The sequence below is a fragment of the Monodelphis domestica genome, chromosome 1, assembly GCF_027887165.1.
Source record: "Monodelphis domestica isolate mMonDom1 chromosome 1, mMonDom1.pri, whole genome shotgun sequence".
Lineage (NCBI taxonomy): Eukaryota > Metazoa > Chordata > Mammalia > Didelphimorphia > Didelphidae > Monodelphis > Monodelphis domestica.
The window spans coordinates 677139977-677166108 of NC_077227.1; the positions used below are offsets into that span (position 1 = coordinate 677139977).

A 26132-nucleotide genomic window follows, 5' to 3' on the forward strand; every position below is an offset into this window, starting at 1 on the left:
TTTGTAATGAGTTTTTCATATATGGTGGAAAAATGGAAAATGTTATCTGAGAAAGGTGTGTTAAAAGTAAAGCATTATCCAATTTTAATGGTATTATTTTCAAACTAGGTAGAGTGTAAGTTACTAGAGAGACTTGGATTTGTGGTAATTATGTCTCCCCTCTTCCTCTCATCATGGAATACCCATAGGCAACTACTTAATGCCAGTTGAACAACCTGGTAGGAAATGAGAGATTTCTGTGAGGCAAGTCCAGCTACTTATGTGGTTGAATCGTAGAATCACAACTTCTCAGAAAGAACCTAGTCCAAAATGTGCAGGAACTTCTCTTCAAATTCCTGACAAGTGGTCACCCAATCTCTGCTTATAGACCTCTAGAGATGGGAAGCCTACTACTTTTCTTCAGGACATTAATGAAAGGAGTTTTCTCTTGAAAAAAAGAACACAGAAAATCTAAAACTCTTCCTATACATTTTCTGGCTTTCAGTCTACCAAATTGCAATCCATTCAAATAAATAAATACTTATGCCTCCACTGCCTCAGGATTTTGGTGAGCGATGCTCTGTGTTGGAAAACACACCCAATATATTTTTCACCACTTTCCTATAATTAGTTTCACTGGGAAAACTGTGAAGAACTATTTTCCTGCTTTTAAATTCATAATTTTGGTTCAAGAGGACAGAATAAGATGTTTAGACAGAGTGAAAAGTATTTTCTAACAAATCGATATTAATTTCTCTGACTGTTATGGTCTCAGGAGGCAGAAAGTGTTCTTGTACTGAGCTGACAGGAAAGATTTTATCCTGACCAAATGTTATTCAAATATTTATAAGACTGGATAATTTAGGAAAAAAAATATAGATGGAAAAAGGCATGAATATTTTTTCAGCACTCCCTTCACATTTACAAATGACAAGAGTTATAAAAAGGTGGGGAGTGTGATTAGTAATTTTCTCCCCTACATGACACTTCCTTATAGAGCTGCACTGTTCAGTGGGCTCCTGTTCAGGAGGAGAAAGGGAGCAAGTTCGGTAGCAGGCCTGTCACTTTCCATTGTCCCAGGTGGGTGACTTAATGCCCCAGCACAAACCACTGTGCTGGGTGCCCGGGTCCTTCTGGGACTGAGTTTGCTGGCCTGATTCAGGCCTCTGTGACATGCCAGTCAATGTCACCTTACAGAGGTCCGCAGTGACAATCCTGGCACTCAGTCCTCAGCATCATTCGGTTTTAAAGATTTTTTTTCCAGTGATTGGAATGAAGGCACAGGTGGCATGCTGATCAAACTTGCCCATGCCACTAAGTTGGGAGGGACAGCTAACATGTTGGACAAGACAATGGCCACCCAAAACATGAACAGGCTGAATCTAATAAGATGAAATCTAATTGGAGTGAGTGTAAAGTCCAACAAAGTGGGCCATAGAAGTACAGGACGAGCGAGACGTGGCTTGACAACTGTACTTGTGAAGAGGACACGGAGATTTTAGTGGATTGCATACACACTGTGAGATAATATTAGTTAGAGGGGGCAGCCAGAGAAATATTGAATCTTAGGATGCATTCATAAGATAACAGAATTTTGGTGGCAGCTGAGGGGCTCAGTGGATTAAGGACCAGGTCTAGAGATGGTTGCAAATCCTGGGTGCTAATATGGCCTCAGACCCTTCCTCCTTGTGTGACCCTGGGCAAGTCACTTGATCCCCACTGCCCAGTCCCTACCACTACTCTGCCTTGTAAGCAAAGCACAGTACTGACTCTAAGACAGAAGGTAAGAGTTTAAAAAAAAAAAAAAGATAGTAGAATGTAGAGCTAAAAGGGATCTGCAGGGCCATGGAGTGCAACCCTCACCTTCTATAGGTGAGGATACTGAAGCCTAGGTAAGGGAAAGGACTTGCCCCAGGATACGGTTAGTGAATAGAAAAGCTGGAAATAACGCTCAGCTCATGAGCAGAATGTTAGAGGACTGGAGACTGGAGCGAGGATTAGAGATCTACATTGTGACAAGATTTGTGGGGGATATGGGAGTTTCCCCCAAGGATGGCAAAGACTGGACTGTGCAAAGGGAATTAGGATTATGTTTCTAGTCTAAAACACCTAACAAAGTTGGCGCAATTTGAGCTTGATATAAGGAAACGATTCCTAACCAGTAGAGCTGCGTTGAACTAGAATGAGCTGTTTATGAGGTGTGCAAACAAAGTTTATAGATGCTTTGTGACAGAAACTGGCCGTATTTCAAGGCATTTGGGAGTTGCCCTTTTGAGGATTGTGAAGGAGCCTACTTCGCAGGGGTATATTGTTCTGAGAAAGCTCTCAGGAGTATAAAAATGATTTCTAATTACCTGTGACTGTGCTGCCACTTGAACCCATCACTCCTAGCTGCTTTATTCTAGAATCTGACCTGTATTCCAGAGTTTTCTCCCCAGATAAATCCCTCTGGCTTTGATTCCCTCATACTGGTCTCTTGTCTCTCTGGATATGCTGTTCTCGAAGGAGATCTCATACCAACATTTCCCTCCAACAAAAGAGACACCCCTCTCCTCCACGCCCCCAGTCCAGGACCTCTAAGCAGATCATGGCTGGAGTAGCTCTACAATGCCCCCTTGCTGCTTGATACAAATGTCAAGTTGCTTGATTATCTGTTAACCAAACCTACACCAGACCCCTATAATGGCTTTACTTTACACATACTGGCACGGTACCAGCTTGAGGTTACACATCTAGAGTGGATGACATTAGGAATGCCCAGGCCAAGGAAGCCCCAAGCACCTGAGTTTGCGCTTGAGGTAGGTCAGTCCTTTGATGCTAACTACAACTTTCAGAAGCTACCTCATGTTAGGGAGGTGGATTGTATCATCATTTAAACTCCATTTGGCATATATAGGTTTAGCAACGAAGAAATCGAACATAAAACTGTTAGAATTATTTTTCAGTCCAGCTCATGAGACTTCCAAAAGAAAATAACCACTTTCTCATAACTAAGTGGCTATTATTTGAGCCACATTTGCTGAAATTCCCCTCCAGCCTTTAGATCCATTGTTGGTGATTTGGAACTTTCAAAGGCTGTGTCAGGAGAGAACAGTCTCTGCTAGGTTCTATCATTGGACAGGCTTCAAGTATGACCTAGGTATGAAGTATATGCCTGCCACTTGAAGGCTAGTCTAGTTATGGCTTATCACCACAAGGTCTAGCTCCAGGGAATGAATTTTTTGTCCATGGCAACTCATGAAGCTATGTACTAAGGTATGGAGAAGTTGGACTCCACCTGAGTAGGGAGGACATCCTCACAGTGGAAACCAGATAGTTGATATGGAGCTAAAACTTGCCCCAGTGCCTCTGCTAGCCATTTTTCCTACTCTGGTCCCAGTTCAAGTTCTCTTACTGTGCTGGTCGTCCTTCTTGGGGCACATTTCCACCTGTCTTTGTCGATATTAAAATGTGGCAAACTGAATTAAGGACAAATTCCAAATGGGACTCAACCAAGACCAAGACAAGATGGCAAGATGACTATGGTTCATGTTCTAAGTAGTACGCTTCTAATGTCTGCATACAGTAGAAATGTAAATATTTGTTAATTACTGCATCCAACTGACCTCAATCTAGAGAAGAGTTCCATTATTGAAAAGTTTACCCAGGTCTTTCCCTGAATACATCAAGATTTTTGAAAGTACCTCGCCTTCCCCCATTTCTATGTTGTCAACCAATAGGACAAAAGTGGGTTGTTTGTGTGCTTCCATCAGCAAGTTAGGATGGCCAATCCCCCGACAATAAGAAAGCAGGAGAAGAGGGGATGGAGACAGCCACTCTGGCTCCAGTCCAAGCATGAAAACCTGCCTATCCACCTTCCAAATGATGCAAGATTGCAGTTTGTTTAATGTTCATCTTATGTGCTTAATTACCGATAGTGCTCAACTAATTATTTCTTGTTTTGTACACTCTTTAAACAGTGGAGAAAGACGGCTGCATACTTTTGTATCCTGAAGGAGGACTGGGAACGTATTTTTGTAATCACCTGATTCCCAGAGGGCTTCATTACAAGCCAGGGGAAAATAGGATTTGGAGCACCAGCGACAGCCAGTTCAATCTCTGCAGGTGTGGGTTAGAGCATTTGAAGGAACACAAGAAATAAACAGGCCCATTAGATGGCTCCCCCAATGGAAAGCACTTTTGCATTCATCAGAAACAAAACTGCCAACGTGGCAAAAGACATTTGTGTTTGGTGCTGGCTTGGCTCACTAGAGCTAGAAGGGACCTGACAAATCACATAGTCCCACCCACCCATTTTACAAAGAGAGTAACTCCTGCTCACCAAGGCAGACTCGGGTTTTCAACTGCATAAAAATGCAAAGGATTCAAGAGATGGCAAATTGGTGGGGAAAAAAACACCAACTTTCAAAGGGCACACAATGTTTGCCACATAAACTACCGCTTAGAACTGCAGAATCCCAGAACTGGCACAGACCTTGGAGATCATCTCTTCTCACCTCTGCCTGATTCAGAATCCAGCAATTTCCTTCTCTGACATCCTCAAGTGGGACATATTTATTTACTGGGCAATGACATCAAACTCAAATAGACCTGGGTAGCTGAAGCCCACATAGTGGTAGTCTCTCGGTGATCGAGAATGACTATATGAAGCCCACATAATGATTTAGAAAACCACAAATTAACATTATCTATCAAACTCTACTTGAATTCACTTTCTTAAACATTTCCCATCATATTTTAATCTTGTTTAGGCGGCAGGAGGGAGTTTTGCCAGCACAGAAGAAGTTTGCACCTTTGCATAAGAGATTTTAAGTGACTTGCTCATGGTCACTCTTGTGCCAGAATTAAAACTCAGGTCTTATGATGCCCAGTCCAATGTTTTTCACATTACTTCTATCAGTGAGTAAATCAGTATATACTGAATACCTCCTGTGTGTTCAATTCTGTATAGAGAGGCTCTTCTCATGAGGGGGACAACATAAAAAATGTGTTCTCTTGCCCTCTTAGAGCTCAAAGTTAAATGGGGCTGGCCAATTGAAACAGTGAGAAAGGAATAAAGATGGGGGGGAAATGAAAGGAGGGAAATGAGGAGAAAAAATTGTGAGAAATGCAAAACAATATCTGATTAAGTCTTGAATTTAGTGACATGGCTATAAAAACCACTGGGCATGATCATGGCTGCAGCAGTCAAGAAAGGTTCAGGGAGAAGTTATGACAAGTTGGGATAGGCATAAGGTGGTGGGTTTTAGGTCAGAAAATATGAGTCTGGATCCTAGCCTTTGGACTTTTTTTTTTTTAATAATTTTCACCGATACCTCTTGTTTTAATAGCGTCATTCTTCTTCCTTATCTTTCTTCTTGAGAGCCATTCCTTATAACAAATACTAAAAAGAGGTACAACATCAGCCACCAATATGGCTTTAAATGAACATATGCAGTGTTCTACATCTGTGGTCTCCCACCTCTGTGAAGAAGTCTCAGGGAGGAGAGCTATAAGTATAATTACTTGTGACCATAGGCAAAAAAGCATTTTTCTTCCCTATTTCTTCCTCTGTCAAATGGGAATAATGACACTTGAACTACCTTTCTCACAATGCTGTAAGAAAAGTGCTTAGTAAATTTAAGGTATCATAAACATGGAAGTTATTGTACTTTTGAAAGAGAATTGTTTTTAACTGCTGGTGGTTTAATTAAAATAACGATTGATTTTGATCCGTGAGTTGTTTGACCAAATTCACTGTATAAGAAAAAACAACATTTGTGCATAGATATAGGCACAGAAGACCTGGTAACTAATTGAATCATCATGTCTGAGGAGTTCACGGGACTGTCTACTATGGCCTTGGAAGGGCTGGCTGTCTGTGATCAGCGGAGGAAGCATCCTTGCTGATGAAATCTGAAATCACAGACCCTTGAAGCACTAAAGTAAGCAATTGCTTCTTAGACAGAGGTATTTAAACAGCTTGGGACTTTCAGAGGAACAAAAGTAGAAATCACTTAGGCTAACAGACCAATGCCATTTGGAGGAAACTCACATTTTCACATTTTATGCCTTAATTTAAAGTGGAGCTACATGATGTCCTATAGGAATTCAGAAAGTGTTATCTCATTTTATGCCCCAAACTAGAAGAGAGCTCCACTGGGTTTGCCAAGCTGTTAAAATTAAAATATCTGTTTGAGCACAGCATAATAGATGAGGTAGTTAAGGCATTTTCCTTTAGATTTTTGGTTAATCTTCTCTTCGTTAATTTTCCTGGATAAAATCTAGTTATAAATAACCTGAGGGTCCCTTAACTGGGCTGCTTGTGGGATGGCAGATCTTTAATCGCCAGAACTTCTGCCTCTTAGAGATCTCAAGAGGGAAAAGTACTTTGAAAATTATCCAAAGTAAAATAAGCAGAAAGCATTAACAAATTAAAGAGCAGAAGAGGGAGTAAAGCAAAGGAAACAGAGAGACAGACAGAGAAATAGAGAGATAGAAACATGAAAAGTCAGAGGCAGAAAGATACAGATAGAGAGACATAGATGGAGAAATTGAGGAAGAAGGAGAAAGGAATATATATGGAAAGGGAAGAGCAAGAAATGGTGAGATAGGAAGAAAGGGGAAGAAATAAAGAAATAATGAGGAGCAACAGAAACAATGAGAAAGGAATAAAGATGGGGGGAAAAATGAAAGGAGGGAATGAGTTACTGATATTATCCTACCCGCAAGAGAACAGAATTCACCTTTCAAGGACACGTTTTTGGGGGCAGCTGGGTAGTTCAGTGGATTGAGACTCAGGCCTAGAGACGGGAGGTCCCAGGTTCAAATCTGGCCTTCCTGACACTTCCCAGTTGTGTGACCCTGGGCAAGTCACCTGACCCCCATTGCCTAGCCCTAACCACTCTTCTGCCTTAGAACTAATACATAGTACTGATTCTAAGATGGAAGGTAAGTGTTTAAAAATAAAACAAAGGCTCACTTTGGAATTTATGGAATGTTTTCCTCAGAACAACCCTGTGGTGATGGTAGATCAGGCAAGAATTTTTACCTCCATTTTATATATTAGGAAACCAAGGAAATGTGAGTTGAAATTGCCCAGTTTTAGAGCCAGAGCTCACATCAAGGCTTCCTGATTCCAATGCCCTTTCATTCATGCCATTGTGGGTCTGAAGGAGAATAGCATTCAAAATTTATTCAAAAAACAAATAAGTTGTGAGTTTCTAGCCTCTCTTGGCCAAAGGAAACACTACTTTATTGCAGGAAAAGTATTCTGGGGAAGAGTAAGCCACCATGCTTGCTAGGCTTGAGCAATAAAGACTAAGTTTAAAAAGGGGAAGAGACAAGCAGAATGAGAGTAATGGAAATTGATCCATAAGATAACATGAAAACAGTCAAAATGTAAACAAACATTAATAATGGAAATAGGTGATATCAAAGTCACGTAAACCAGCTGGCATGTTAAGATGTAAACAATATATTGGTTACCATCCACTGGTGGTATGTATATGTCTCTAGATCTATCTATCCATCCATCCATTCATCTCTTCCTCCCCCCTCTCTCTCATCTTTCTCCCTATCTGTGCACCTTTCTATCTGTCTATCCTATATCTGTCTTGTCTACCTCTCTTTTTATCTATCAGCATCCTGCTCATAACAAGGGGGGTGGGGTGGGGGTGGCAAGTAAAACTGAATATCACTTAAAAGCAAGTAAATCTGCAAGTATTGAGAAGAAAGACTTCTCAGGGCCAGAAATCTATTGGCCAAAGTTTATCTTAGAGAGAATGGAATTAAGGCATGCATCCACAGAGGAAGGCTATCCTGGGGCAAGAACAATAGATCAGGAGTCCAGTGACCTGGGTATGAGGTCAACAACTGTTGCCAATTAGTTTCTTTAGCCTTGATAATTTTCTTTGCCTCACTGGGCCCAGTTTTCTCATACCAACAACTGCCATGTAGAATATCTCAACATCTCATTTGGTCCTCACAATGACTACCCTACACAGTGGGTGCTATTACCTCTCTCCTTTTACAGAAAAGGAAGTAAAATGTAGAGGTGTTGCGATTCACCGTAGGTCCCATTGCTAATCCATAACTCAGGTTTGAACCCAGGTCTTCCAGACTCCAAATATAGCATTCTATCTGCGATATCATGGCGTCTTTTATCGCTAAACAAAAAGAATGTAGAGGCAGTCTGGAAGAAATGGTGATATTCTTTCTTGGCTCTAATATTCTATGTTAGAAGGTCCTTTTCGACAGCATGTTTGGATATTATGACTAACCCTAGCATTTTATGATTTATATTAAAAATCCCTTTTAGTTTGATGCTTTTATGTTTGTTAAGTGTCCTCAGAATCAAAGATCTGGAAGGAGCCTCAGAGTACAACTTTTACAATTAAGAATCCCCTTCAAAAACTTCTTGCAAAGTGGTCACTCAGCTTCTGCTTGAAAACCTCAAGTGAGGGGGGCTCCATCATCTCCTGAGCCATTCCATTCTTTTTTTGGTACAACTCAATTTTTTCTTATATTAAACGTGAATCTGCCTCTGCCTTCTAGATCTGCTTTTTGAAGTCAGGCCGAGATAGTCTTCCTCTTGGACAAGTGAGTCCTTCAGATACTTAAAGAGAGGTCTTGAGTTTCTCTGAAATCTCTTATCCAGGCTAAATGGCCTTTAAGTCCTTCATTTCATCCTCATATGGCATGGTCTCTGTCCTCCCTTCAATCTCTTCCAAAGTGACTGCAATGTGTGAATGTCTCTCCAAAAATGTGGCCCCCTGAGGACAGAGGACAACAGAACGATGGCTTCCCTCGTTGAGGGCATGACACCTCTCAATATAGCCAAGAAAAGCTTTGCTCTTGGTGTTGAGCTGTTTTCAGTCCTGTCTGATTCTTTGTGACCCCCACTGCAGGTTTTCTTGGCAAAGACACAGAAGAGGTGTGCCATTTCCCCCCCAGTGGATTAAGACAAACAGGGTTAAGAGACGTGCCCAGTGTCACCCAGCTGGGAAGTGTATTCTCTCTACTATGCCACCTAGCTGCCCAGGACAGTATTAGGTGTGGGGTTTTGTTTCTTCTTTTTTTCCTGCTGTTCTCAAATTATTGGCTCACTGAGTTTTTAGTAGACTCATATCAACGTCTTTCTTGTAAGAAATACCATCAGGCAAAGCGTCCCCTTGTGCCTGCGAAGTTCCTTTTCTGAACTTGAATCTGCCTCTGAATCTGCTTTTTGAAGTCAGGCCGAGATAGTCTTCCTCTTAGACAAGTGAGTCCTTCAGATACTTAAAGAGAGGTCTTGAGTTTCTGAATGCTATTTAAGATGATGATATCTGACCCACAGTGACTGTCGGGCTCCCGGTCTTTCATTCAGCGTGTTGGTGGTCCATCCCAGCTTTATGTCACCTGCAAATAAAACCGCCCCCAACAGCTCCAGCCAAGGCGGTCAACTCTAAGGTCACTTCTCGCTCCGCCGCTCCCTATTCGGCCGTCCTTTCTAGCTCTGGAACCCGGGCCATGCCCAACAGTCTCGCTCAGATGGGATATCCAGCGTTTCCGTTAGGAGTTTGCAAGTTAAGTCAGTGCGTACTTTTGCTGACAGTCTGTAAAGTAGCAGAACAGTCCTGGAAACCTGTAAGTCAATCACCTTTTCCGAGGAGTGATTGTATCAAGGAAAATAGAAGAACTAGCTGCTCAGGCCCATTACCCAGGAACGGGAGCTATGATCTAGCAGCAATGAGCCCCTGCAGGTGTGCTTAAATCGACTTCAGTTTCCCTCATTTGGGGGAGGGGGGAGGGCTCATAGAGACATCACTGATTTGGATTTCCCTGATGAACACTCAGAGTGAAAAGTGACCACGTGGGAGGAAGCGTATGAAGGATGTGCACAGGTCAAAGACTAAGACCTCGGAACTCCAAGAAAAAGCTTATGAGGACACAGTGCCCAAGACCGAGCAGGGCTTAGTGTTTTCCTCACAATATCCCCGTGAGGCAGGACACGTAAGCACCATTATCTTCAGGTTGCAGTTGAAGAAACCGAGGCAGGCAGGTGAATGGGCACAGCCAGGCGCAAAGAGGTGCTGAGCTTCAGAGCTGGGATTCAAACCCAGATCATCTCATGCCGGATGGAGGTTCTCTATTCACTACAGTTTGGGTGACTGAGTTCCATTTAAAGTATGGCACCTCTTACGTGGGGCCATCAAGAGCAGCGTAGGCTGTTACGTTGTGCTTATCATGTCAGATAGCGAAAATGAAGGATCAATTAATTCAGAAGAAACACAGGGAAGCGCCTGCATTCCCAGAGAACCATATATGTTTTTAAAGGTATTCGAGATAAGATGACTGTTGGAGCTACTACCACACTCTGATCCTTCATACGAAAGAATCTATTTGTGTGCCTAATAATAGTGACAGATCAGAGAGTGAGAAAAGAACCCCCAGCTCCCTATTTCTTCTGCATGGAGTATCCTTATCAGGTTAATCTATCTGCATACTATCTGCTACCCCTATGTTAGAATTCACACTCATAGAATAAGCAACTCCATTGCCTGATCTGAATTAAGAAGATGATTTTTTTTGCATTTTTTTTTAAAAAGAAGCTGACTTTGATAGTAAGGAAGAGAAAGAGAACAAATATTTCTTAAGTGTCTACTTTGTGCTAGACACTGTGCTAAGTATTTTATAAAATTATCTCACTTGCCCCTTATAAACATCCTGGGAGGTTGGTGCTATGCCATTTTACACTTAAAGAAACTGAGGCAGACAGCGATTGCGTGACATACAGCCAGTAAGGGTCTGAGGCTGAATTTGACCTCAGGTGTTCCATACTCTATTCACTGCATAGTTTTTCTTAAACCCTTACCTTCTGTCAGAGAATTAATACTAAGTATTGGATCTAAGGCAGAAGAGCAATAAATTGCATAGGCAATTGGGGTTAAGTGACTTGCTTGGGGTAATACAATTAGGAAATGACTGAGGTCACATTTGAAGCCAGGATTCACTGGGCAAGCTTGATGGCCCCATAAGCTGGCCCAATAAGGAGATGATCATATTTTTAAGTCTCTCTCCAGAAAATAGATTTAACGGTGAAAAGTAGGGACTCCCCCATCCCAATTAACGATGGAAGGTCCAAATAGTTCAGCTGAACCAATCAGTAAAAAGTAAACTAGGTGTGAATAAGTTCTTAGTCAATTTGAAAGGATCATTGAGTCTTTGCGTCATTGGATAAAAGCAAATGATGCCACACAGGAAGAAAGAGAATCAATCATGCTCTGAAAGGCTACGTATCAAAACAAGAGAGTTAAAAGTAAGCCAGCTGAATGGCAAAAAAGCCTACCTAATCTTCACATAAAATCGCCAAAACCTATCCTGACCTTATTTGTCCAGGTAGTCATATTTGCTCACATGTTTACTCATATTCACATTCCAGATATCCACATCCAATATGTCTCTGTTGTATGAAAGGCCCCCTGCCTGGCGTTGAGCATACAAAGAAGAAAAATGACAGTTTCTACTTGCAAGAAGCCTACACTCCAGTGGAAGGAAGATGAAACAAGTTCACAAATAACTACAAGGTAGAACTTAAGTATCTTGAAGAAATCAAGCAGAGAAATAAGAATCTAAGAGAATTTTCAGCTTGGAAAAGAAAGGAAAGTTTCATAAAATTATATGAATCTTAGGGGGTTGTCTAGAGCCTCCCAAAAATGATCACTTAAGATTTCCCCAATTCTTTACTGGAATCGTAGAATCACTAGTGACAGTCAGATCCCACTCCTTTACATAATTCTTGTTTATATCCTTTCATGGGTCTCCCTAGAGGTTCACCCTAATGTATTGAAGGACTTTCCCTTGTTCTAATATCTGGTGGCGATTGAGGTAGCACACAAGCTATCATTCTTTTATCCCTTGCTTTTGCTGAACTATCTCATTCTCTAGTCAAACATTCTCAGTGGAATATGTTATGCCACTTCTTGTGAGCAAGTTATTGTAGATAACATACACGTTTGAATCTAATTTTTAATCGCAGTTATTTGACAAAAAGCCATTTTAACAAATAAATGGTATATATAAAAAGACCAAATAACTATAATATAAGGTGTAAGACAGTATCATAGATATAGGACCAGGAAGATCTAATGGTTGTATGACAATAGGCTATGAATTATTACCTCAGTGCCCCTGATAATTCTCTGTGAATAAAAGTTTCTTAAAAGCCTCTGATCTGCACTCATAAGTAGTTTCCAAACTAGGAATTCCTACTCCAAGGAAATTACAGGACTGGACATACACATGGACAAAAGGTGGGGATGGGATAGGATAAAGGCATCCCAACAATCGCAGCTTCCAGTTTAGGTAACATGTTACCACAAATTTTGAATCCCAAAAAATTAACATTAAAAATGTAATCATACACTCAGTTTCTCTACTTAAATATAAATTTGTTATATATAAAATATAGGTATATATACACCTTCATACATGAATATATATGTATATATATATTTATTTATGCATATATTCCTAGCACATTGGCTGAGACTTGATCAATCATGCAGGTACTGATTTTTCCACATGAATTGTAGTCCACGCTCTTGTCTCCTTCTGAAATTTGGCTGGCACAAGCAGCACAAGACATTTTGGATATAGGCTGAAATGCCACAATGCAGAAGCCTGAGCTGGAGGTGAGAGAAAGACTAGGGCTAAGGGCTCTGACTCAGCTGACAATAAGTCATGGGAACTCAACACAAAGCCAACTCCACAGGACACTCAGGGCCCGAGTTCTCTGGCTACATTTTCCTGGGATGCCCCATTCTCTGTTCCTATCAGACTGTAACTAAGTCTTTGGAGTCACTCAACTGTGCCAGGTGGTGCAGTCTTAAGACCTATAGCATCACCTGGGTCGCGAAAGGTGGAAATGAATTGGAAGTTGTTTGTGGACAAAACAGCCATCTTGATCAAAGACCAAATGAACCATTGCTATAAAGGTGTCACTGAGAAACTGTCCATCCCAAGTGCCCTGAATGACTTGGCAGCAAGGTTTTAGAGTGCCCACACACATCTCCTCACCTTCCGTTTTATCTCCCTCCTTCCTCATCTCCACTCCGATATGGCGATTCAAGGGAGTGCGTAGTACATATAGTTAGTTAGAAGAACCAGAAACAACACATTAGTCACACACACACACACAAAAATCAGCTTTCTCTTTGTTCAGTGGCAATAATTTGGCTCATTTGTAGGACTATCAGAATCCTATTCAGACCTACCTCTTCCACAGCCTTTTTCTATGATGTCTCCTTGATGAATGGCTTAGTGATGCCATCAGAGGGCTAGATTGGGTTGGTCTTACCAAGTTAAACCTACTTCAGGGTACAGTATAAAAGACAAATCCCCATTCACCAAATAAAGACTTCAAAATAACCTTGAGAAAACCAATAAACATTTTCTTAGACTCAACTGTCGTACCAAATCTCCAAATTGGTTCATAAAAATTTAAGAAGAGTGTTTTTACCAGAGGTCACCATATCAAATGCTCATAAGCTCAAAGCTGAATGAAACCCAAAAGCTTTCCAAACACAGAGGGCTACTTAGGAGAAGAAATAAAAACCCTGGCAAGAAAGAAAGAAGTACAAGCTTCCCATCTTCCTGTTGGCCACTGGATTTATACTGAGGGTATTTTCAGTGTACTTACAGAAGGAGAGATTAAAACTGTAGGCTTATTCAACTCTAACAAGCAGTTTTACACAGACTTGGGCAATAATGTGAAGATTTTAAATATAAAAGAATAACTCATGGATGCAGGGTCACCTGACCCTGGACTGTTTCTATTGGGACTCTTTAAAAAACAAAAACAAAAACAAAAACAAACAAAAAAGCCAAGAGGACAAAATGAGTGAACAATAACCAAACCAAACAAACAAATATGCAAATAGATAAAAATCCAACTCTATGGAGAGGAATTAGAGAGGACAAAGAGGTAATTACTTAATATCACATGATTCCCAGTGTATTAATAAGGAAATTGAGCCACCAAGTAGTTAATTCCTAGGGTCAAACATTTAATAAAATATCCGGCAAAAGGATTTGAACTTGCATTTTCCTGACTCTGAATCCAGCAATCTAACCACTTTGCAATGCTGTCTCTAGGGACTTGATCTTAACCAAAAAGCTGAGAAGTGACCAATGCTGCCTCTAGAAAGAGGTCTTCTGGTATGTTACCTGAAGACCAATCAAGCTAAATGTGGATAGGTTAACTAGTAGAATGTTGCCTCTTTTCAAATTCATTTTTCAACTACAGCACAGAGTCATTCAATAGCCTTTTACTGGGTGGGATCTGACCATGTCAGAGGATCATAGATTGACAGCTTGAAGCATTCACAGAAATAATCTCTGGAGAGAAAACCCACCCTGATGAAATCATGCCTCCTTGAAGTGCTGAATAATAGGATATTCTCCCATTCTAAAACACGAATCCTCCTGTAGGAATTATGCAGGTCTCATGGGTGATGAAACATATGGGTTATGATTTGGACCCCCAGATCCAATGTATAGTGAAGACTCTTATCTATTTTTAGGCAAGCATTAACCAAGTTTTGGACAGCATTAGCCAAGAGGAATGGGGACTAAAGAGAGAAGAAGAGAGAGAGAAATTATGACTAATGAATTAGTATAAGTGATAATAAAAGTATCTCACTATGTAAATATCATTTATTATTATTTATTTTGGTAGCCCTTTATGTTAGAAAATAATAATAATTATTATAATCACAATAATCCTCTGAAGTCACTAATTCAGGGATTATTATTACTATTTTACAGATGAGAAAACTGAGCCATAGAAAAATTATTTGTATATCTGTATTTGTATATTTGTAAACATATTGTATATAAGTGTGTATTTATACGTATATATTATACATGTATATATTTGTGTATATATGGTGTGCATATATATGTAAATATCTCACTGAGGGTTTTAGATAGGACTTAAATTCTTATTAGCTGTGTAACTGTCAGTATGTCACTTCTGTTTCCCAAGCTTTGATTTTCTCCTCCATCAAATTGAAATAATAATATTTGCATTATTTATCTCCCAGAGCTATTGAGAGAAAAGTGTTTTGTAAGGCACAAAGCCCTAGAGAATGGTAACATATGTATACAGAGATATATCTCTATATAAAGCTATGTGTGTGTATATTGATTCTTTTTTTTTTTTTACTGGATGGACATATTTGTGATCTCAGAAGTGTAGGAGACCAATGGTGAGAACCTGGTTCTAGACATGAAAATATGCATCTTCTCTGCCACCCAGAAACATTGTGAGTTTTCTGGGTACTGAGAAATAAAGTGACTCACCCAGTGTCACAAACAGCGTGGAGTAGAGATGGGACCTGAACTAACCATGAGGCAACACTACCTCTCAATATAAATTATGTATCTACAAATATATTACATGTCTGTATGTGTGTGCTAACTTGCCAAGTTCTGAGGTTTTACAGTTTGGATAATTTTCCTTTTAGGAGGCATAGAACAGAGAATGTTATAAAATACTATATTGTTTTGGGCTTATATGTGGTCTTGTGTGTTAGGGAAATAACAACTATCCCAAAGAGTCAAAGTTGAGGGATTGTGATCTAAAAAGGAAAAAGAAGTCACAGGTCCATAGAGATGGAAGAGAACTCAGAAGTCAATCTGATCCAAACCTGCCATTTGACATACAAAGAAACTGAGGACTGGAGAGGACAAAGAGGGAATTTTCTAATGTCACATAGTGAGTTTCTGCCTAAGAATAAAACCAGATTTTTTTCCTTCCTAGAGTACGGTTCTCTTATCGTTATTTATTCAGCTCCTATTTTTATACCTATAACTTGTAATGTTCACTGCACCCAACTATTGATGTTTGAAAGTAGCCTGTGTGGAACAATGAAGAGGATGAGAGGGAAGAAGCATTTATTTAGTGCATCCTTTGTGTCAGACTGTTATCATCTCATTTTTGTGGGATTTCAAGTCAGAAGACCTGGGTTCAAATCCTAGCTAATTCAAATCCATTTACTATCTAGGCAACCTTGGGCTAGCTACGTAATCTCTCTCATGCTGTTTCCTTGTCTTCAAGATAAAGGGGTTTTAAAGATGCCTTCCATGATCCCTTACAGTTCTAAATCTCAACTTCTGAAGTGGTGAGGTAAGAAGTAAGAAATGCCGATTTCCTGATTCTCTGCTGACTCAAAGATGATGTGCAAACAGAAGGAGTTGACCCTTCATGGGAACTCTAAGTGGCCATTTTACCATGTTGGTAGCTGGGGACATGATTAGCTCACAATAAATGTAAGCTTTTGGCAGGAAAGAAAATTGAGAACCATCAAGATGAAACACGCTAATTTTTTTTTTTTGCATGTCAGCGGTGTGTGCCTCTTGTTCATCTGTCCTGCAAGTTAGTAAAATCAAGACTAGTTGCTGGAGCCCTGAGCTATCAATAAAAGTTAATGTACCACAGGAAATTGGAAAGAAAAAAAATCACTTAAGTGTTCAGGGCCACCAAGTCACCCGTGCATCTATCCCCTGTGAGATGTTATGGCACTCGGCATGTTATTGTTGATCTGGCTGGCTGGCGGTTTCATGTTATTTTCTGAAGTAAATTCCAAAGCCTTTGGACAAGGTCATTGGAGGCAAACCAGGATTCTGTGGTTCCCTTCCATGAGTGATATAGAGAGGGATTTTAAAAGGAGGCGGGGGAAAATGAAAGTCAATTCAGAGGCTCTATGATGTAGAAATGGGCAAGAATCAGAAAGCTGGAATTTGGAGCCTAGAAGATAGATAGAAGTGGATCTATGATCATCAAAGCTGACATTTATATAGTACTTTAATAATAGTAATTGCTAACATTTCTGTGTTGATTTGAGGCTTGCAAAATATATACGTTATCTCTTTTAATGATGCTTCCTATATTTTAGATCTCTCTGGATCGTCACATCAACCATATGAGGTAGGTACGATCGACACGGTATCGTTTTCCTCATTTTATAGATGATGATACCAGACCTTCCAGAAATGAGCTGCCCACGTCAGCAGCTAGTAAGTGTCAGAGGTGAGGTTCATACTCTGGTTTCTTCTCCTGACTTTAATGTGACAGGTTTTTCCACACAATACTCCTTTTTGTATCCTTTTAAGCACTTGCTTTTAAAGTTTATATGCAATGTTGATTAACATCATCCTGCATAATTAGAAAAAAAAAAAGAAGTGGTCTGATCACAGAACAGCAATGAGGGGATCATAGAGGGCTTCAGGGAGATGGTATAAGCACCTGAGAAAGTTATCCAGGGTGCTGAGTAGTTTCTTCATGAATGACATGAATAGATGTAGACGAGCATTCCATGAGATAAGATTTAAGGGGCAGTTAGGTAGCACAGTGGAAAGAGCACCAGTGGATGAAGTTGGGAGGACCTGGTTCAAATCTAGTTTCAGACACTTCCTAATTATGTGACCCTGGGCAAGTCACTTAATTCTAATTGTCTATCCCTGGTCACTCTTCTGTTTTAGAACTGATGCTAAGACAGAAGGTAATGGATTTAAAAAATGATGAAGTACAACAATGCACACTGGGTATCAGAAAAAAAGTATTCAAATCCTGCCTCATATCTATATTTTGTAGTCCTAGACAAGTTACAACTTCTCTTGGCTTCAATTTCCTTTTCTATAAAATGGGGATAATAATTGTACCTGACTCCCAGGGTTGTTGTAAACATCAATTCAAATTATAAAATACACGTAAAAGTCTTTGCATACCATAAAGCTTTATAGAAATGTTTGCTATTATTAACTTTTACTCATAGAGGTAGTTTGAAAATCCATGTAAAATTTTTTGACCCTCTCTTCATACCAGAGAAGAAGTTTGAATTTTTTTTCTTTTTCTTTTATTGGATTCCTTTATTGGACTTTATTGGATGTTTATAGTACCTTACTTTAAAATCTGGATTAAGTGTTTGGTCATAGGTTATATAGCTTCTAAGCTTTCTCTGTGTTGTCTGCTGTCCTTTGCCTGTCATCTACAGCTTCTTCAGAATTCCCCAAATATTCCTGTTTGATTTCTTGTGGCAACCTGTGATGTCAACCTGCAATACATCAAAACAATGGAGAGGCAGCTAGGTGGCTCAGTGGATGGAAAGCCAGGCCTGGAGATGGGAGTCCTGGGTTTGAATATGGCCTCGGACTCTTCCTAGCTGTGGGACTCCAGGCCACTCATTTAATCCCCAGTGCCTAGCCCTTACTGCTCTTCGCTTTGGAAGCTACGATAAGGAAGGTAAGAATTTAAAAAGAAAAAAAAAGAAAAAACTATTACTTACAATATCATGGATCTGTCAAAGAACTAGTAATTCAACCTAAGATTCAAGGACACACTTGGAATGAATGAATAAGCAGTTACCACTTATAAAGTACTGTGCTAAATGTTAGAGATAGAAATAGCAAAGCACAGCCACCTCTTCTTTTAATCTAAGGACCACAGGGCCTTTCCATCAATCATTTCAGCTACACTTTGGATAGAAAGGTTCCATGGTCCTCAAGGTACAGAAGCAAAGCAGATGGCAATATAATTTCTTTAATATTATTTCCACTGGGAAAATCATGTTTATTTCTGATGCTGAATCATTTGACAAGTGCCAAGGACTTTGGTAGCGAGAACTCCTTTTCTTGTGCTTCAGTAGCTGGGGGAAACTCATTGAAAAATAATGTATTCTAGTAGAGAAGACATTGGCCTGATAGTCCGATTTATAGGGGTTCTAGGTTTGGCTCTGACATTAACTAGCATGATCCGGGGTGATTCTTTCACTTCTGTGGGCCTCAGTGTTTTATCTTCTTTGGGGTGGGGAGGGGTGGCTAAGGTGTCTGAAACATAATGACCTGTCAATTTGTTCACGTTTTTATCATCCTAATATTTTTTAAAATGTGTCTTCTTATAGGCTATGTTGACTCAAAACCATGTGGGCAAAAACACATGAGGATTTCACCCAGCATCCCTGGTCCTAAAATTGCAACTTCATCCATGTGAAGGGATCTTTGGTGTGGGAGCTACCTCTTCCCACACAGGTCTTCAGTTTATATAGTCCTTCAGGGGCACAGCCCTGATTAAGTGATGACTATCCATGGTCACCCAACTAAATGTGTTAGAGGCAGAACTCAAACCCAAGGCTGATCCTCTAGCTACTGTGTCTTGCATATATTTGTGCACCACTATCTAATATAGTTCATTATGCCTGTTTCTAAATGATCCTACTAGATTGTCAGCCCATGGCAGGTAGGGGTTATTTCTTATCCAAACCAATGTTTTGTATAAAGCAGATATTCATCCCACCCTCATCCCTCTCCGTAGGTCCTTAAGAAGCTCCAGGTTGTCCCCCCCCCCCCCCAAGTACCCAAGACAAGTTTGTAATCAGACTCTACTAAGTCTAAATCTCTCTTTCCTAGATATGAGAAGCTCTTATCTGGGGTCTGTAAACTTTTTTTTCTTTTAACCAAATATTTTGATAACTATATTTCATATATTTAGTTTCCTTTGTGATTCTATGCATTTAGAAATATTATTCTGAAAACAGAATAGGCGTTACCAAACTGCCAAAGGGGTCCACGAGAGAAGAGAGGTTCAGAGCCGCCCTGTTTATACCAGGCAGCTCTTTCTGAGTTGCACAGGCAGGCCCTCTCAGAGGACTTGAGGAATATTTCTCTTTCTACTAAATCTAAGTAGAAAAAAAACCCCTTGATGTGAACTATTCTAACAGGGATGAGGAAGTAGAGAAGGTTTGTTCTTCTGCCTCATCTTTCCCGGTGCAAAAACAAAGCACTTTCCACCAGGCAAAAGAATTACGACTCTGAGGGTGCCAGCTAAGAAAGCCACTAGTGGAGTCTTTCGTCTTAGGTCACAGTTTTAGACTGTGGCTGGCTCTCTCTGAGTAGGAAGTGCTAACACCAATATCTCTGAAATGCTGGGGGAAATTTTATTGTCTGCCACACTCACAAATTGGAATCGATCTTTATTCAGCTCTTCCCTACACCAGCTTAGCCAAAGTTTTGACAAAATGGACACAAGATGCGAGTGCCTTTCAGATCACCTGCGATTAAATCCCCGGCATTTGTCTTCAAACAAAAGTCTGTGTGTGTGTGTGTTTTTTTTTCCTGGCTGCAACATATAATTTTAGTCAGCTACCACTAAATTAGACACCCACTCAGATTTATTATTATAAGAACATTCAGCAAGCTAATTTCAAGATGATGGCTCCTATAAATTCTTATAATTTATTATTTAGCACTTTGGTTTTTAATCATTAAGTACGTGAAGACGCTGTAGGTCAAACCTGTATTAATGAAGACAGTAATCTATTTTTCAAACTCTCAGCTCCTCACCCACCTTTCAAATTGTAAATTAACAGAAACATAGTTAAACACACTTGTAGGAACCAAAATGGTGATTGAGGGATGAGGGGAAAACTTGGAGACCCGCAAGCCTCATTTCCCAGATAATGGAACTCATTTAAACTGAGCAATCTCACCCCAAAACCCCAGAGAATACATTTAAGAGATTAGGGAATATTCTCAATAAAATAAAATTCTGAGTTTGGTAAAAGCTAAGCAAACATCGGCAAACAGAATTTGTATCATCCCAATGTAACCAATACTCTAGTGGATCTGTGATCTCAAAGATGGGGTCATCCTATTTAACGAAGCAGATTTTGACCAGTCTAATGCCAAGCAGTATGAATTCTTAGTTAAGTTCGCCAGAGGGGAACCATCCCTGGTGGTCCTATCTCGTCTCCTCTTGATGTCGCTTAGGAAGCCAACGCTAGCTGTTACTGGTTATTCCTACCCATTCTGATAGACTTCAATCAAATGAATAATATTTTACAAAGCTAGGGATGGGATCCAAGTTAATATTTTAGAATAGTAGAGAAAGGATCCAAATGTGATTTCATGGTCAAAAGAGGAAATAATGGATGATAATTATACTTGCTTCTGGAAGATTTTGCTATTCTTGTCTAACCTCTGAGGAAAGGAAATGCCTCCTCCAATTGAACAAATGGAAGCCAACACTAAAATGTCCTCTTTAGTAATGCCACTGCTTCTGGTCATTTTTAAATCTTCCATTTTACAGTATGATTCCAGTCATTTTTTCCCCCAGAGCCTTTACTTTCTGCCTTAATATCAATTCTGATAAATAGCAGCAAGGGCTAGAAAATTGGGGTTAAGTGACTTGTCTAGGGTCATACAGCTAGGAAGTATGTCTGAGGCCGGGTTTGAACCCAGGTCACGCTGGCTCCAAACCCAGCACTCTATCCATTGTGCTATGCAATAACTGCCCAAAACACTTGCTTATTTTTGATAGCCCATTAGTCACAAGTTTATTGGAATTTTCTTCAGGATTTTTTAAAATCTACTTCAACTACAAAGACTAAAAGAATCATAGAATGTCAGTTCTCAATTAATCCAAGTCCCTTAGACTCACACACACACTCTTTGCTTGATTTTATTATCAAATAAAATGGCTAAAACAATGGCAAAGGAGAAAGAAACATTTCAAAATTGAGCTGTTGTGGTTCTGAAGAGTCTGATTTCATGTTCATGGGAAAAGGATGACTCAGTGGCAATTTTATTTTGGATTATTGTTTATAACCATCATGAAGCTTTGTAATTCTACCTTTGTGGGTGGGAGGGAGTGGGACTGGCCAAGGTCCGAGGAAATTGCTGTAGAGTCTGTCTTCCATAAGACATCAAATCCAACCACTCAACCCTGGCATGAGACCATTCTATCTAGCAATCTTTTCTATGGGCATCAACTGCCACCAATCCTCCTTCAACAGCTAGTTGGTTTGGGTGGCAATCAGGTAAACCAGGAAGCCTCCCTTTTTGGCTCTGGTCTCCTTAGACCTTGGTTTTCTCCTCAACAAGACTAAGCTTTTTCAGGATTAGGGGTGAGAAGCACCTTATGGACCATCCCGTCTAACCTCTCATTTTGTGGATGGAGAAATCAATGTGCAGAATAGAGAAATTACATCCTCACAGTAGTAAGTGACAGCTTGGATGCACTTTAGATTCTTCATCTAAAGCTCTTATAACTTTACCAAAATAAATGAACTTTCAGTAGAGACTGGAAGAGGAAGTATGGGAAAGTGAAAGGAACACTGGGCTTCAAGTCAAAGGATGCAGGGACCTGAATCCTCTCTCTTATATTAATGAACTCTGTGGCATGTCATTTAACACCCCCTTCCTTGTTCCCTGATTCTCAGTTTTCTCATTTGTAAAATGGGTTAATAATACCTTAATACTACTGTCACTGACATGTTAGGAGAATCAAATCAGAAAATCTAGGTAAACTGCTTTGGAAAGCACTTAATGCACTCAATAAATCATAGCTATTCTTCTTAGGGACATAAAAGAACACCAGTTAATAAACAATCTCGAAGGAGAAAAACTACTGAATAAATGTACTGCAAAGTATCATAATGCTAGAATAGTATAGCTTGAAGGACTTCATCAGTTTAGTTCAGTGTTCCACCAAGAAAGTACAAGAATCCTCTCCAAACCTTCACTGACTGGTGGCGTTACGATAGGAGAATTGATCAATAGTGAATTAGGCAAGATACAATAGAGGGAACACCAAACTTGGAGTAAGGAGTCACTTGGGTTTGAAACTTACTGGAAATGTGATTTTTCCTCTCAGAATGTTGCCTTCTGTAAAATGGAAACGATAATAACTACATAGATTTAAATAATTGTCTCCTTTTTCCTCTTCCTCCTCCATCTTTTTTTCATAACTACCTGCTATGATTGAGTTATTACTTATCATTCCTAGAGACAGGAGATTGGATGAGATTCATCTACAGTAGGCACTTATTTATTTTCTAGGTTTCTCTTTTATCTCTGAATCCTCCTCTGTCTCCCTTATCCTTTGCTCTTAGGCTGATGGCCAGTTTTCCTAATTCCCCATGTTACATGGGCCCTGCTTTGGGCTATTCCAGTTCCTTACACTCTGTAAGTAGGAACAGAGATGTTCAGAATTTAAGAGCCCTGTAGAAAGCTAAAACACACCCCTCTTTTTTTGTTTGTTTGTTTGTTTTTTAAATTAAACCCTTACCTTTCCTCTTGGAGTCAATACTGTGTATTGGCTCCAAGGCAGAAGAGTGGTAAGGGCTAGACAATGGGGATCAAGTGACTTGCCCAGAGTCATACAGCTGGGACGTGTCTGAGGCCAGATTTAAATCCAGGACCTCTCATCTCTAAGCCTGACTCTCAATCCACTGGGCTACCCAGCTGCCCCCTCCCCTCTTATTTTATAGATAAAATAGTATAACAACAGGAAAGAGAACCTATTTGGCCTATAGTCAAGAAGCTTGACTTCAAGTCCCAGCTTTGCTCTTTGAATTATCATCATCATCATCACTATTAATTATTGTTAATTATATTATGTACATGTGACCTTGATCAGATCACTGAATTTCTATAGGTTTCAGTTTCTTTTTCTTCCTAACTGGAATAAATAATAATATTTGCTACTTCTCAAGGTTGCTGTGAGGAAATTTCTTCATAATCTAAAAAGTGTTATAGTTACATGAGCTATCAATGCAATAAATGTAAGTTAATTTAGGGCAACCAACACTCAGAAGGAGAGAATACGTGCCCTAAAAAGTCTGGATAACAAATGGCAGAGTCAGGATTAAAACTCAAGACTCCTGGCTTACATTTAATAATGGTTCACATCTATATAACAATTATTGAGGTTTACAAAGCACCTTAAAGTGAGACAGGTATGGCAAGGATTGTTGTTCTTTTTCACAGTGGAAGAAATTGAGGTTCAGCTCAGTGATTTAACTTGCCTAAAGTCACACAGTTCATATGTGGTGGAGTCAGAATTGGAACCCAGGTCTGCTGACTTCACAGGCCACACACTTTACCAGTGGCTGATTCAAAATATATTTTTTAAAATACGCATCCAAGTCTATCCCCTCCACCTACCATGCTTTGGGGTCTCCCTCTAAAAAGGTCTGAAAAACTCATCCATGCCCCTGTGTTGGCGGGTGCCAATGGCTTTAACCCTTTGCCATTTAACAAGGACAATTTCTGCCGGTAAGTCTGTAAAACGCAAAGAAATGACTCCGTGGCTGGGACTCGGCGTGACAGGCTGACGAGAAGGATGACTTTGGGCAGAGAAGCCTTTGGCTGCCCCTCAACTCCAGCGTGGACACCTGCCCACTTTGGACAGGGCTGACCCAGGACGCGGATGCCCTCCCCGACGCTCTGGCCCTGCCTGAGCCTCGTTAGCAATGTGTCCTTTTTAAAACTGGAGAAAATGAGGTTCAGACTCATTAAAGGGAACACCCAGAGCCAGAATTCCCAGCTTCATGCTCTAACTATCCAGATGTGCCAGCTCGTAATATCATTACTTGATTCCCCACAATTCAGTTAAATTAGTACAGTCCGACACATCCCAACCTTCAACCATTTTGTCACTTAAAATGAATGTTCTGGAAAGCTAGCCTTCCTAGAGCATTAGTTACATTGTCCATTACATACTTAATAGTAGCTTGGAGTTATTTTTGCTATGTGCTGGAGGACTATAAATTATGTGATACAATGTACTAAGGTACCCTTGGAGAGTTATAGGAGAAGGTTGCTTTTGGAGAATGTTTTATTAGGTCCGTGCAATTGTACAGGACCGTATTAAGCAGGAATAAATAGATGTTTGTATTACATTATGTTATATTATCTGTACATACATACCTATACACAGACATATTATTCCTGCTTAATATGGCCCTGCATTCCACAGACCTAATTAAAAAATAAAATTGGTGAGTCAATTGAAACAGATATATATACTAAATTGATGAGTCAATTAAAATATATTTATATTACATGCCTATGTAATAAACATATTTATATCTATATAATATGCATATATTTTAACTAACTGACCAGTTTTATTGGTCCATTAAGACATATATAATATAAATTGTATTATATTGCATTATATCATATGTGATATAGTATGACACATCATAAATGATGTATATGCATATATTTTAATTGACTTCAATCTAAAATCTCCTTTAAAAAATAGTCATTTTAACCAAACTGAGAGTTTGAGTATGTATGAGAGAGGATTCAAAAGTTGTAATGCTATAAGAAAAGATTGGAGACTATTTCTGAATAGCTTTGAATGAATCAGCCATACTTCTTCATGCTTGATTATCAGTGTTTCCAGAAAACACACATCTTGTATTTCCTTTCTTTAAAAATAGTTTTGTGGCCAAGAACAAATATTTGATTTGATGAGGACCATTGGAATACTGGTAATTAATAGGTATTTGATAACCATCAGAAAAGGAGAAGCCAAGAAGCAGATCTGGAAAGGACCATCACCTGGTTCGTGTTTTAGCTCTTGCTCTTGCTTTGGGCCTCCAAAAGAGTCCAAGAGGCACATCCTCAAAGCTCTCTCCCTCAGGAGCCTACCACGATGCCCTTTAGGGCTAGCCCTAGGGTCACTTCCATGGGGAAGACAGTCCTGTCTTCAGAAATAGCCTTTTTTATGGAAAAAAGTAGCATCATATAAACAGGGAGCATCTTTGGACAAGTATTCTTATTTCTCTGGACTCTAGTTCATTTTTCTGAAATATTAGAGAATTAGGCCAGATGATCTTAAAGTTACCTTTTAGCTCTCTTCTGTATTGTTTGTTGTAAGGTTTATGTTGCTTTTAACATACTAGGATTACAGGAATAGAATGAAAATCCCTTTTCATTGGGGGTTTTCTGTTTATAGAGGAAATGTCAATAAAGAGTTCTCACTCTGTACTCCTTAAGTGATTGGTGAGATCTGAAATGGTATCCAGTCATTCTGTCCCTATATCAGAAGCACAGAATATCAGAGCCAGATGACACCTTGTGAGCATCTAGTTCAACTTTATTTACAGAAGAAGAAACTGAGGCAGAAAGAAGGCCTTGCTCAAGGGCCTCGGCTAGAGGGTAGATCCAAAACAAGGTCTTCTGACTTTCAAAGTAGTTAGGTGACCCAGTGGATAGTCAAAAAGACCTGAGTTCAAATCTAGCCACAAGTTTTGTGAAGTCCTAACCTGTTTTCTTTCATTTCCTCAGCTATAAAATAGAGAATTATTCATTGGAGATTAACAATAACATCTACTTTTCAT

The 26132-nt window shown here is 39.7% G+C and overlaps 1 protein-coding gene across 2 annotated transcripts in view; it reads right to left on the bottom strand.

Moving 5' to 3' along the window:
- WWOX (WW domain containing oxidoreductase) overlaps positions 1-26132 on the bottom strand; it is a 1214741-nt gene that overhangs the window by 368955 nt on the left and 819654 nt on the right. The window contains exon 9 of one of the 2 annotated variants that reach the window (XM_056823887.1): positions 1-18056. This exon is cut by the window's left edge and continues 18350 nt beyond it. The exons of the other annotated variant lie outside the window; for it this stretch is intronic. Within the exon in view, the coding sequence (XP_056679865.1) occupies positions 17991-18056 (66 nt within the window). The 3' untranslated portion in view covers positions 1-17990. The remainder of the gene's footprint in view (positions 18057-26132) is intronic. 2 annotated transcript variants of the gene reach the window in all.